Here is a 13,755-nt window from a genome sequence, read left to right as displayed (position 1 = left end):
GGACAGACGGTTCCCACGCGAGTGCTCCTTGTGCCGGGAGATCACAGAGCCCAGTTCGGGCACCTTCCCAGCCAGCTGTGTGTGTTCCCCACTCAAATTCCAAAGACAACGGAACAAGAACAGCCCATCCAAAACAGAGAGGAAGAGGGGATGTGCGATCTCTTCAGCTGGTCTTTTCACAAAAATGTCATTTCAATTCACTTTTTCCCAAATACAGAGCCCAGTGATTGGTGACAAGAAGATGGAACTGAAAACTAAAACTGTAAAATAGGATCAGTGCTGTGCTTTGGCAATGGCCGGTATTCACCCCAGCACAGCCAGGAAGGAAATAGTTTGAAAACACCAGATGCTCTTTGCAACTGGTATTTCGGATATATTTCCAGCAGGGATTTCTCCCCTCCCCATGAAAACAGACACACATTCTCATTTAACAACTAATTGATTTATTTAACAATACAAATTTCTTTCTACTGCATGGTTTAGCAGAGAGAACTTGAGAAACAAAATTAGCTTTTCTTTTTTTAAAGTTTAAATGTTTACACAAAAACAACCTTTACTTCAGTAAATATAAAATTTACACACAAAAAAACTACATTAAAAAAAGAACAGAATCATGACAAACCAACAAAAAAAAAAAAAAAAAAAGGATGGGAATTCAGTGTAAAGGATCCAATTGCAAGGAAGGCAAGATGGGGCAACACTAACAAGGCATCCCACTTGTACACCTAGGTGTCTGAAGTTGTAGGTACAATTCAAAACCAAAATACATTAAAATTAGGATTAAAACCTGTATTTTTATACCGTAATTTTTTATGATATAAATATCTGTAAATTCTGTAGCCAACGCAGTTAATGTGTGAAATACATAGTTTGCTCTTCACTGGAAAGTCACTGGAGTGGTGTACGAGCACCGTGTCACCCACGAGTGCGCTAATGGTCAGCAGTGAGCAGACTTTAGACATCCAGCCTGGATGTGATAGCCCCTTGTTTCTTTGCCAATCTGTGCTATTTCTCACACGTCCAATGACATAATGAGAAACTCTGGTCACCTTCAGCAGTGATTTCCAGCACTTCATCTCCTGGCATTAGTCTGTTACCTGACTTACGCATATTCACCTGCCAGATCCCCTGTTTCTCATTCCCTTTTGCACTTTATAACCTGAACTCTAAAGCTATCTTGTAGCTACCAAGAGAGACTGGCTTCTAGGTTGAGATATTTGGGATACACAGTTCTTCAAGCCACCTTCAGGAATCTGTAGAAATATTTAAAGTAGGGTGGATAATTCATGGTCAAAGGTTATATGATACAAAAAACAGGGACCTATATAGTGATGCTAACTTTAGATCTAAATCTTTAACATTTTTTCTATTGCTTTAATATTTAAACTTAACTTTCAGTTTTCATATATTAAACGAGCAGAGCATCTTGTTGATGGAAGTGCTACATTATCTCCAAAAACACCAGGTAGTAAGGGAGACTGTAAAGTTTAAAATTAAGTGTAATTTTAAAAATCATTTAAAGGGATCACGTCTCTTTTTTTATAATCAATATTGTGACTGGCAACCTATAAAAGCTTAAATTATAAAACTATTAGTGACTCTACTTTTTAAACTGTATGTACTATAAAGCTGTATATCTTTGTTACTTACAGATGTTACAAAATTTCCAAGCCAGAAAGTGAAGCGGGGGGAAACATAGTCTAAAAGTTTTACAAGATTTCATTTTCACTAACAAAGGTTCATTTCCCCCACAACTGTTTTCATGTCATAAAAATCTGATTAAATTTATTCTACTACTTTCTTTTCTGGACAGATGATATAGTGTTCAATCATGCTTTGGAAGACCATTTTCAATGGGTAACTGTAGTTCTCTAGATCAGCAAGTCTGACTTGCTTTACTCGGAAACAAAAGCACCAGACTATCTCTAACTTGGCCCTCGTCCTGCAAAAAAAATTGTAGCAAGACTCAGGCAGTCCGTTACAAGAGCAGGACTGGCCCTGAAGCAACCAGCTACATTTAACTTCTAGAGTAAGCATATGCAATGCTCTCATTCCAACTTGAGAAAGAGCCGAACAGTATTAAATTGAAGGAAATTGTAGAAATGACATTTGTTCTGTGAAAAACAAAACAGGGAAAACTTAAACAATCCACAGGTGTGCATTAAACATTTAATAGCAAGCCTTTGCTTATGTATATTAATTTAAAGATTATCCACAGGGATCTGTGATACATTGGCCCTGCCTTGTTACTATAATTAAATTTATTCAAATATTAATTTAAAATAGGAAAACAAAGAAACTACTCCTTGGGGAACATGTTTATTGTGTTTGAGATGATACACTGGGTGCTCTCTGAGCTACAAAGGGAAAAAGGAAATCCTTTCATTACAAACTGACAAAGGTAAAAGTTAAAACAGTTTTCACAACAGCATGTACCACATATTGGAAATAGATCTGGGTTTAATACAAATGACATAATTCCTAGTAATCTACAGCTACCTTTAATAACTTCATACAGATAATGAATTAGGCTAAAATGCACTATAATATTTGGTTGACTTCAGGAACAGTATCCTTAGTACATCACAAAATACATTTTGATATCCCAAAGAAGCAAGACTTGCAAGTAGGCATTTTAAACATAACTAATCTACAGCTACAAATTTCTACTCTTGATAGCATTTACCTTTTTGGGGGGCAGTATCCCAGTCTTCAAAAGGATAAAAGCAGAGTAGAATCAGTATAACATATACACAGAAGTCCGTATTGTAAAGGCTATAAAGATTTGTTGCACACTGCAAAGTTGCCTTCTGCACCTTCACACTGCACAAGTAGTTTGTCATTTATGTTGCATATCTCTTGGTCCACTGTCTGGCTATCCTGTCATGTTCTGCTCTGTTGGTCAGGTACTGAGTGGCTATGCTTCCAACCAGAGGGTCAGCTGCAAAAGGCAGGAGAAGATGCATTAGAAACCATTCCACAATAAAAAAAACCCTCACATGATTTAAAATGCAGAATCTATTCCAAAATATAGTCTTTGTTAGCCAGAAAATGCTGTGAGATATAGTGGGACTCTTATCATACAAGACATTTCCAAGAGAAAACACACAAGGCACAATGAACAGAAAAAGAAAACAGAAAAATCTGTTGTGGTTATCTGCATATTAATGAATCTTGCCCCAGCCAGGTGCCCCTCTTTTACCCCTTTGGAAGCGCCAAGGGGTGCAGGGGACATTCAGTGAGCGCAGCCTGGCGCACTCCTGTCACAGTGCTGGGACAAGACTAGTGTATGTTAGGGTATCAGGACTACGGACACACACCGAGGGTATCCAGTTTGCTTCAGGAGTCATCAAACTTTTGTATCAGAGGCTAATTCATTTCTCCCTGATCACTACCAGTCTTCTGTAAATGAACTGTCATCTTAGCGCTACTGCTCAGTTCCTGCCCTGACCACAGGCAATTAGCATTCATTGCCTAATGACACTGGTCACACAGTTGTTGCTGAGAAACTGTACTGCTTCCGATGGAGTTCCTCCCCTCCCAACAGGAACACGGAACTCTCTTTGAAAAAGAAAAAAATCTCTCTGAACATCGTCCCCCTCACATCTGCAAGATTAAACGTTTCAATTGCTGTCTTAAGAGAAGGGACTTCCTATGGCCCCTTCCAACCTGCAGGGTTTATGAATTTATAACTCAAGAGAACTTTGTTGCTTTCCTGGACTGACCACTCACTTGCTGCAGCTCCTGCAACACAGACCTTCAATGACATCAGCTTATTTTCTCCACCATACCTTGGGGAAAAAAAGGGCTTAATGCTATTTACTTTCTGTTGTGCCACAGGAGTGGAAAGTGTCAGGAATGTTTCATCCTCAATTTTAAAAATACTAATTTTTATTTAATCTGCATACAATCAAATATGCAAATTACATCCCATGGCAAATAAGTCAAACGACTAAGAGTGGACGCTCAGTAAACTATCAGCTCCTTACCCGGGTTGCAGTCTGTCAGAAGAGAACAAATAGACAGCAGAACCTTTGAAATAGTCAAAGCAGGGCTCCAGTTGTCTTTCAGGATATCCAGACAGATGACTCCCTGACTGTTGATGTTGCAGTGATAAATTCTGGTACGGAAAGTAACCTAGAATCACAGCGTAAGAGACAGAAAGAGAGTCATTCAGTGTTGCCCAGGGATGCTGCCCTTTGTCTCTGAGCAGCAGCAGCGCCTGGGGCGCTCCCTGTTCTGCAGAGCTTCTGTGGAGGCAGCTCCTCACTGCTCGTTTTCTAAAACACAATTATTTAATAGAAGAGTGCGTATTTACTGTAGTCATGGCTACCTGAAGGCTACAAGAAACCTACCATGGAGATCTTTGGTGCACAAACTGCTTTCACACAGGCCCTTTGTTTGGTACCCACAAAAATCAGGACCTACTTTGTAGTACTGTATGCTATTTAATGAACATATTGCATGTCAAGAACAATCTAATCACAAACGAAACTTTACTGTGGTTTCTGAAGGTGAGGAATTCAGAATTTGGCTGCATGTGCAGTATTAGTTGATCTTTTCCTTTCTTTCAAAAGCCTAAATATAGACCATGAAAAATTATATTTAAAATTGGAGTACTGTATTATTCTTGTTCAAATTAGCAATGAAATCTTTGCCTTACCCTTCATTAGGCAGGACATAATATACATCCAAAACAATGCTATCACACTAACTAACGCTATCCTTGTTTTTAAATTATTTCAGATTAATATCGGTAGAACATGTGAGCGTTATTCTGCACAAATAAGAAGTTAGAAATATTTAAGTGCTTTAATTACACAAAGCACAAGAAGATGAGGAAAATTTTCTTTTTCATGCTGATGCAGGGGGGGAAAATCTATGATGTTTTCTGAAACTACTGAAAATTCAAAAATGATCACGCTTTAAAAAAAAATCCACAAGATTTTCATGAGGCATTTCTCTAAAACTCTGCATCACTTCATTGTAACAATCTTAACTCAGGGAATATTAAATTTTGTGGGTTTCAGAGATGTGTGAAATACATAGAGGGTATATTATTCTTCATGCTATAATCCTTCTGGGAATGAAAAGAGATATCTGATTTATAACAACAACGTTGTAGCCACAAGAGCCATAAGTTGCAGAAACGTTGTGTGGTAGAATGTATTTAGTCTTTGCGAATGTCAGCAGTGTCCGTTCTGGTGACTTGGTCAAGAGCTGTAATTTGGCATTAAGGGAGGGGAGAAGGGAACAACCTTTAACTTCTTTGATATCTGTTAGTAAATTATGATTTCTTAAGTGTTCATACTATTTCTGAGCAAGGAAATGAAATTTTAGTTTAAGTTAAGATTATTTCCATTTAATAAAAAGAGCTTTTGCTTAAAAGTATTACCAAACAAGGTTGCTGATCTTGCCAGGAATAAATAGATTGACATTTTACAATAATGGAAATCATCACAGTAATTTACCCAATTTGAAGTCACAATATAACACTCTAGTTGTCTATCTAAACTTATTTTAGGTTTCTGTTATTTTGCTAAAAATTACATATATTGAAAATATACATAATATATATGAAAATATATAATACAGAATCTGGTTCATAACAGAAAAAAGTTTATTATACATATATTTTAGTAGCTGGAATAAGAAGAAGGAAGCATAAGAAGATCTTGTGCTGTCTTCTATAAAAATTAAAATTTCTTGAATCTTAACTCTTGATCAGAATTATCATCTCATTTATCGCTTGGTAAAGCTTGGAAATCAGTATTGACTGTGGTAATCAGGAAACAAATTAGAGCACAGGATTCTTCTGAAATTGCAAGCCAAGATTTTGGACCTTGTAGTTTTCAAGAGACCATAAACAAATTTGATATTCAGGAAGCGATGAGCACTCACTCGCTGCAAGTTACGTTCTTCTCACACGTGAAAAAATTATAAGGACAATAAAAACCTTACCCTTACCTTTGGTGGCTTGAATGGATAGTCAGATGAAAATGTGATATCCAGGAAAAAAACGCCTCCTTCGTATACAGAACCTGGAGGTCCAAGTATAGTAGATCTCCATTCATAAATGTTATCCCCTTTAGGACCGGCACTGTGTAAAAAAAGAGGAGAGAGAAAGAAAGAGTCAGGTGTACCTTTGAGAGAGGCATTTTATGGGTTTCCTTCTACATTCATTTTGTTTAATACAAACCACTTGCCTAGCTTTAACATCTGCCTAATTTCCAATTGATTTCAGTGGGCTCAGTGTTTTAAACAGGCATGAAAGCTGGGCACGCCGCTGTCCCTTTGGAGATACAGCAACGAAACAGATTGACCATGAACTACTGGACTGTCACTGTCTGAAACATACCCCCAGATCTGCTTTCTCGAGTATGTGGTTGCTCTGAGCTGCCAATGACATGATATCCACAGACAAAAGGAGTTGTATGTCTTGACCACATTCATCTTCTCCAGGCGTTAAATGGATCAAATGTGACTTACATGTATACTGATACACATTTATTGCCACTTGTTTCACAGGCTGGAGTGAAATGTTACACCCTTGGGCAGGAAAACTGGGGATGGGAAAGACAGAATCAAGTAACCTGGAATTGAGCTTCTTACAGCACTGTTAATCCAAATAACTGTTTTCTTCAGGATATATTTGTGTTATACCTCTAGGCAATCAGCATTGAGACTACTAGCCAGAAACAGTTTATTTTAAGAAGTACAATACTGAACACATTTCTCACTAGAGGAATGGTTATTGCATAATTCATTATTAAAATAAAGCTTTGAAAGAAGGAATAATGAACAAGCATTTTCTCGACTTCTGAGACATCATACTTAATGCTATTACCACACAGTAACCCTCTAATCTCCTCACAAAAAAACCCAAAGCACAATCTTATTTCTGTAAGCAAGTCTCAGGGTAAAAAACTAATCTCACCTTCCGTACCGCTGAGATCCAAACTGACTGCTATGGAAAACAACATGGCTGAGCTCATGCAGGCACAGTGGATTCATCACATCTATGCAGACAAGTCAATAACACGGCACTGTGAAAGATCCTTCCAATTCTCCCCACCTCGGCAGCCCCCCACATCTACATCTCGCCGACACATGGTGAAGCATGCCCATTATTCTCCCCCTGTGGTCCCAAGGAACAGGCACTGAGGACTGTCATATGTGATTGCACATGAAGCAAGCGACAGGGCATGGCACCAAGCTGTAGCCTGGGAGTTTGTGGTTTCTGGCATTGCTCGACACTCAGAGGAGCCTCCCTACAAGCCCTTCAAGTGTTAAGGCTCTTCCCATGTCATGTCACATCATGTATTTGTCATACATATGTCCGTAGTCTATAACATGGCATGTTGGACATCCATCCTTACTATGTAGCCAAACATGTGGAGACACTCATCAGAGACAAGGAATATGAGCAGTCTGCACTATGCATCTGCAATTCCCACACCAAAAATTCAGCTATTTTTACATTAAGGTCATATTTGAGAAACAACCAAAAGCTGATTTTGATTATGAATTTCCCTTCAATTCATAATTTCCCAACATGTTTTTTATCTTGCGGACGTTTCATGTACCAAATGTTTAAACTGTTGCAGGCCTTTCATTAACAGGACAAAATAATCACGGATTTTGGCTGACATCCTGTTTAATTAAAAACAAAAAGTTATTTGATGGAGCTGTAGCTATTTTCCTGTTGCCAGAATGAAAGTAGGTAACAATGGCGTGCTGGCCTCCGGAGTACAGCTAAGAAAGAAAAACTAGAAGTGCTGTCAAAACAAAGTTTGAGTCTAGAATCACGGATTACCTTACCTTTCTATTTGTAATGCATGCACAAAAGTGGAAGAAAAACAGTAGATAAATTTTAGGAAAAAAAGGGAAATCCATAGGCAAGGAGGTCCATTTTCGATGATGTAATGAACCGTTCGTACCCTCAGTCACTCCAGAAGATAATTCCATTCATGCTCTCTAAAAAGCAATTAGTGTAAGAACTGAAAATATTGGGGCAATAATGACAATATTTAAAACCCACACAGGCCACTGAAATGTTTTAATTAATTCTTGACATTCATCAAGCTTACAGCTAATTAGTATTGTGCTTGGAAACCAAATTTCTATGGAGCAATTCAATTTCAGCATTAGATGTCCTAATGACTGTTTTATAGTTTAATGCAGAGGTTAGTGCTCTTGCCTTGTGTATCAGGTACCTTTCTTTCATACACCTCTAACAGCTGGATGCAATTCAATCAGATTCATGAAATAGCTGAATTAAACTAGTGACATATTTCAGCCCAATGAATCAGTCACAATTAAGTGCGGCACCAGTCCGGTGCCAAACTATCTGGTAATCACTCACCAAGTCAGCACAAGGGCATCTATCAGCTAGTAGCCAGAAGCTAAGTGCAGTAACTCTCTGCTTATTACCATCTGCTATCCTCTTCTATGCTACCGCTAGCAATATATAAAAGGATTGGGCTATAACGTGAGAAGGGGAACTCCTAACCTTGTAAGAGGAAGAAAACGCTGTTTTCGAAACCCCTTCTACTACTGAGAAAAGATTTCTGCAATGTCAAAAGTAACACAAAGCTGTAACAGTAACTGCACTCAGATAAAGGAGAGAATTGTTAAATTGAACAATTTCATTACATCTGATTGAGATTTGTGGAGTTTCTATTTAACAGCTGAAGTGGTGTCTCACTTCCAGTCGTGTACAAGATACCCCTGCTTCATTTGCAACCTGAAAATCCCCGCAATTACTACATTATTCGTGTGAGGAGACATGAGATTAAAGAGCAGAGACAAGACACCACACTTGGCTTCTACACCTGTATATTTCCACTGGGGATCATCCTCAGCCAGCCATACCCTACTTTGTCTTTTGTATACATACCAAGGTAATCTTTTTTGGAAGTAAACAAACCTACACCCTCTAAGGCTCAGCAAAACACACCAGACATTCACGGCAGTCTCAGCCTCTGCAGTGATTTCCACAAGGACAGGACAGTGGGGTTACACCCACTTGGACGACTGCAGAGAAGAGCAGAAAGCACAGTCCTGCCTCAGGCAACACCTCGGTTGTGTACCAAGCTGCAAGCGAGTGCCGGAGCCCCGCTGGAGTCACTGCCTTTGACTCTGCAGAGCATCGTCCCAGTGCTGCAGAAAGCCACAAGGAGGGAACTGCCACTCCCTGGTGCAAATCTAACTTCTCCGTTCCCACAGAGGACAGCAAAAGCCCCGGACTCAAAACTGGGAATAAGGAAGCTTCACTCTGTCCGCAATTTTCTGTTTCATTGATACACCCAGAAGGAAGACTCTCCTCCTTCTGTTGGGCACTAAAGAGACTGGCATGGGAGGTGCTTCTAGGGGCTGTACTTGAGCTCTTTATTCCCAGTTCTCCTGCTATTCAAGAGGCTCACTCTCCTACTTGCAAGCATAGGCTTCAAGCATCTCACCTTAAACCTTGAGAGTTGTGGTGAGTGACAGCCTAGGAATCTCTCTCGCTGTCTGCTGCACTGGACAGAATACCCAGGCAGAGTGCTACAATGGGGAATTCCCATGGTTTTCTTCCCTTTCCTTGAAAGGGGCTGAAAGACCCAGCTCCTTCTGATTTCCCCCATGGAATCCTATGGACACAAAATCCTCCTCTAATCTGTCCTTTAAAATACAAAATCCTGATGGAGCAACCGATCTGATGACAACTTCAGTGTTTTGGCTACACAGCATACACGTGCAGTTCATTGCTACCAGCCTGCTGCCCTCCTAAATTAGCTTACAGAACATCACAAATTCAGTAAAGGCACCACCAGTATATTCTCAATTAAAGAACCACTTGATTAATTTTTAAAAATACGGGCTAAAAAAATCTCAGACAAAATAACAAAGCAAATTAATTGAAATGACAAAATATTCCTTGCAAAATTAAGGGGGTTTACTTCATACATAAAAGCTGAATTGATTTTTTTCAATAAATTAGATAAATTGACAGAATAAAGTTAACTGGCTACATCTGCTTTCTAAGTAAATATTCATTATGGCACTTCACTGAGGGATATATACCTGATCCAGATAAGATAAAGGATTTATAACCATGCTCCATCCAAGCTGGTCCGCTGCACAGATTTAATTTATAAGTGTGACTTCAGATGGTGAATTTGAGAAGACGTGAGGCTAAACTCTATGGGCCCGTGGGGTCACAGCAGGTCCTTTTGCTGAACCCTGGCTCTCAGGTTTCACAAAGATGAACAACAGCTTTTCCAGCACAGTGTTATGAGCATTCATACGGATGCAGCGGTGTTCACACCAGCAAGAAGTCTGTTGGAGTCCTGACGCAGTGGTTACAGAAATCAGAATTCAGCATTTGTTACAATTCACTAAATCAAAATGCATTAAAGCTGCCCATATGGAACTAGCTGCAGGATGAGAAACTAGGACAAGAAATTTCCAGTCTACATGATGCTAGTAGCATGCTGCTTTCTGCACTTGCTAAATGCGCTTCTCCTGTCAACAGCACTCCTTTGAAACACAGAGCTCTAAATTTGGTGACAGAATGCAACTTCATAGTACTGAGACTGTGATAATTAAGAAGAAAAAGGGTGAAGGAAAATGTAATTTAGCTAGATTTGGTGTTAACTCTGTGTTATGCTTTATTATGAGAAACAATTTGGGTCTATAATAGGATACAACTGAGGGGAAAAAAACATAATCTGTTTTTTAGGAAGCTTCCCGACAGTGAAGTCTGTCAGACACTAAAACAGTCTTATGAGAAATGTCATTGGTACCATAAAACTAAAGGTACTGGTCTGTATCCCAAGATGTCCATTGGGGTGCCTACGTCACACAGATTTAAGTGGTGGAATATTTTCCTACATTCTCCTTTCAAAGGCCCACCCTTAGGTCTGATATCCAGGCAGATGTCACAAAGGCAGCAGCTAACAAACCAAACGGGGTACCTGTTAGGTAAGGAAAGAGCCCCCTCCATTCTCCCCAAACTTTCATCTCAAGATGAGAGTCAGCAAAAGTAAAACTCCCGAAGCTCTTCACAGACTGCTCAACCGCAGCGACTCTGTCACAATGGTACAATTATAATTTTTACAGCAATGTAAGTGAAGACAGTGCTTTAAGAAAGGAGTAAGAGATCTTTTTTGATTTTTCTTAATTCACCTGAAGGTGCTAAGGAAAGAAAGCGTGTTCCACAACCTCATGCTTGAAAATCCACTTCATAAAGCTACATAGTGAGTTTTGCAAAATCCACAACACAGCTTCAGAAATTGAGTTTTACAAATCCTGCTGTAAGAAAGGCACTCCGCATGTTATCAGCACGAGAGGCTTTGTTTTGGACAGCAATGTCTCAGCTAAAGCTGTTGGATGATGTTCTAGTTCAGCACCGTGCCCACTAGAGGCTAACGGGGCTGTAACAGATCCTACCAGCATATACAATTCAGGCAAATACACAGATCCCATCTGTAACAGGTCTGCCTGCCTCACCAGCTAAGCTTCTGAGCTTGACAAACTCATCTCCAGGGGAAGGAGAAAGCCCCAGGCTCAGGTAACTTCACGTTATCGCAGAGGTGAGGACTCATATCTACCATGTAGGGTATCTAGTGTGGATGCTGATGTTTGCACCTCAGACTTCCGAGACAATCAGGATAGAGAGATCAGAGACTCTCTGCAGCACAAGAAGCATCTAAATACCAAGGTTCTCCCACTCCCTCTGGTGACACCTGACTGCATGGGAAGCTTGGCTCCTAACTCAAGCCTCTAAGCTCCGTCCTTTAGAAAATCCTCCTCACCCTCCATGCAGTGAGAAAGGGCTGTCTCGCTCAGTATTCACACACTACCTTGTAGCACACTAGCTTTTTATCTAGATATAGATACACACTGCCATGCTGCTGGTAATTACAAAAAAAGAAAAAAAAAACCTCACAAGGAACCAAAGGATCTCTGTATGGTGCAAGCGGTCTGAGAACATTGTTAACTGTGAACTGTAACATTGTTACTCTGTGAAGCCTGGAGACAGCACAAATCACTTACCAGTAGTCGTACTTTAACGTTAAACATGAGAATGGAAAAATGCTCAGATTATTTTCCTGCTTTGATATTTTCAACATTGGGAAGAAAATTTATCCATTAACTTTTTTTCTTAGTCCTCTTTTCCCAATTGTGGAGGCGCTTTTGTATTTTTGGTTACAGAGCACAAGAAAGAAAACGAACGTTAATTAAAAGACATACGTTTGTGGCTTTCAGTCCTGTGACCTTTAAAAACTAACAAGCATGGACAGCAATTACATTTTCTTTATTTTTCAATGCCTCGTTTACAGGGCTTACTGGAGTACTTATTCTCAGCATTAATATTATCAGTGCCTAAGCACCTCTGCTTACAGAATCTGGGTAGTACATCCTCTATACACAGAAAGCATCCTGGTTTCACTGGCAAGACCCTCAAGTATAGCCCTAATTTTTGGATTACAGCATTTTTCTAGCGTTGGACACACGTGGGTTGTCTACAGCAATATATCAAATCCATGTTGAAAATGCTTTTTGATAAGGTACTCACTATTATTAAGGTTTCCAGGTTATGTGCAATTTCTTACAAAGAAAAAGTTTCAGTCTATTGTGTTCTTTATATAGCTACAACTGTTCTTATTTTACCTGCCACTGAACTGCTACATCTGTTTGTTGAAAAAGGTTATTTACTGCTTCTAGCAGATCCACAGAGACTCTGTGTAACTGAGGATACACAGAGTCTAGTTCACTGTACAAACCTTTGCTTCTTTCACTTCCTTAAAGTCTATCATGCCCTTAAGACTGAAATCTAGAAATTACTGCTGGAAAAAAAAAAAAAGCCTATTTTTAACTCATGGATCCCCTGCTAATTCAGCTGGTTGTAAAGCAGTGCAGTACTCGTGCCTGAGGCCATGGTTCGATGCAACAGTAAATCCAACTTGAGAGCTCCTCCTACCAGATCAAAAGCAGCGTGGCTACTCAAAGCAAAGTACTGATCCAATGTAAACTCACTTGGCCAAACCGTGTATGTTCCAAAAACGTCAATGGATTAGCTTGTAAGACCAGGCTTTATGCTTAATCAGGTATCATTCGTCCTCCTGCAGCCAGCATAAAGAGGGCATAAACTTTAAATTGCACGGTCCAGCTTAGAAATGTAATCATGTGGCTGTATTTGGTTCACATCAAATTGTACCATTACGGGAATCTAACCAAGTGCAGATCTGCTGTTAATCACCCTAAAGAGAAAGATGCCAGATTGTAGTGTTTTAGACGATTAAAACCTCCAGCGCTAAACTTGCCATCAGTAGAAGAATACACACTGTTATTACTAAAGGAAGCTGTGTAACAATCATTTGATAATTCCATCAAAGCTGTAATATGTAGATAACCCAAGTAACGTATTTTGGAAAGGTGATAGTTTTTCCACTGCCAAAAGCCCCATTAAATTAGTTCACTGCTACAATAGCTTAACTTTTTCCTGCTGGTTCCTAGCACCTTTCTTGCTGCTGTTAGAAGTCTGCTCAGGTTCTCTCCATCTTTCAGAACAACCGTAGCCAATTATGGAGGCAGAATTCCTGTAATTTTTTGTTTGAAAAATAACTAACCCCAGAACATAGTTCGCTAAATTACAACAGAAATACTGAATTTAAACCAGGTAACAAAACATATCAGATTGTTTCTGTCTATGCTCTTGACAGAGGAGTTGTAAATATATACTAGCCAGGCAATACATAAAAAGTTTAC

The 13,755-nt window shown here is 39.4% G+C and overlaps 1 protein-coding gene across 2 annotated transcripts in view; it reads right to left on the bottom strand.

Moving 5' to 3' along the window:
- Positions 1–423: 423 nt before the first annotated feature.
- The window catches only part of UBE2E3 (ubiquitin-conjugating enzyme E2E 3), a 58,285-nt gene continuing 44,953 nt past the window's right edge, over positions 424–13,755 (bottom strand). Inside the window, exons 3-5 of one of the 2 annotated variants that reach the window (XM_009576440.1) lie at positions 5,968–6,100; positions 3,990–4,137; positions 424–2,941 (exon numbers count right to left, since the gene is read on the bottom strand). In XM_009576440.1, the coding sequence (XP_009574735.1) occupies positions 2,844–2,941; positions 3,990–4,137; positions 5,968–6,100 (379 nt within the window). In that variant the 3' untranslated portion in view covers positions 424–2,843. The remainder of the gene's footprint in view (positions 2,942–3,989; positions 4,138–5,967; positions 6,101–13,755) is intronic. The other variant, XM_009576441.1, reaches the window with a different exon arrangement.

The sequence above is a fragment of the Fulmarus glacialis genome, unplaced genomic scaffold (assembly GCF_000690835.1).
Source record: "Fulmarus glacialis isolate BGI_N327 unplaced genomic scaffold, ASM69083v1 scaffold45464, whole genome shotgun sequence".
Lineage (NCBI taxonomy): Eukaryota > Metazoa > Chordata > Aves > Procellariiformes > Procellariidae > Fulmarus > Fulmarus glacialis.
This window is presented reverse-complemented; position numbering and strand designations above follow the sequence as displayed.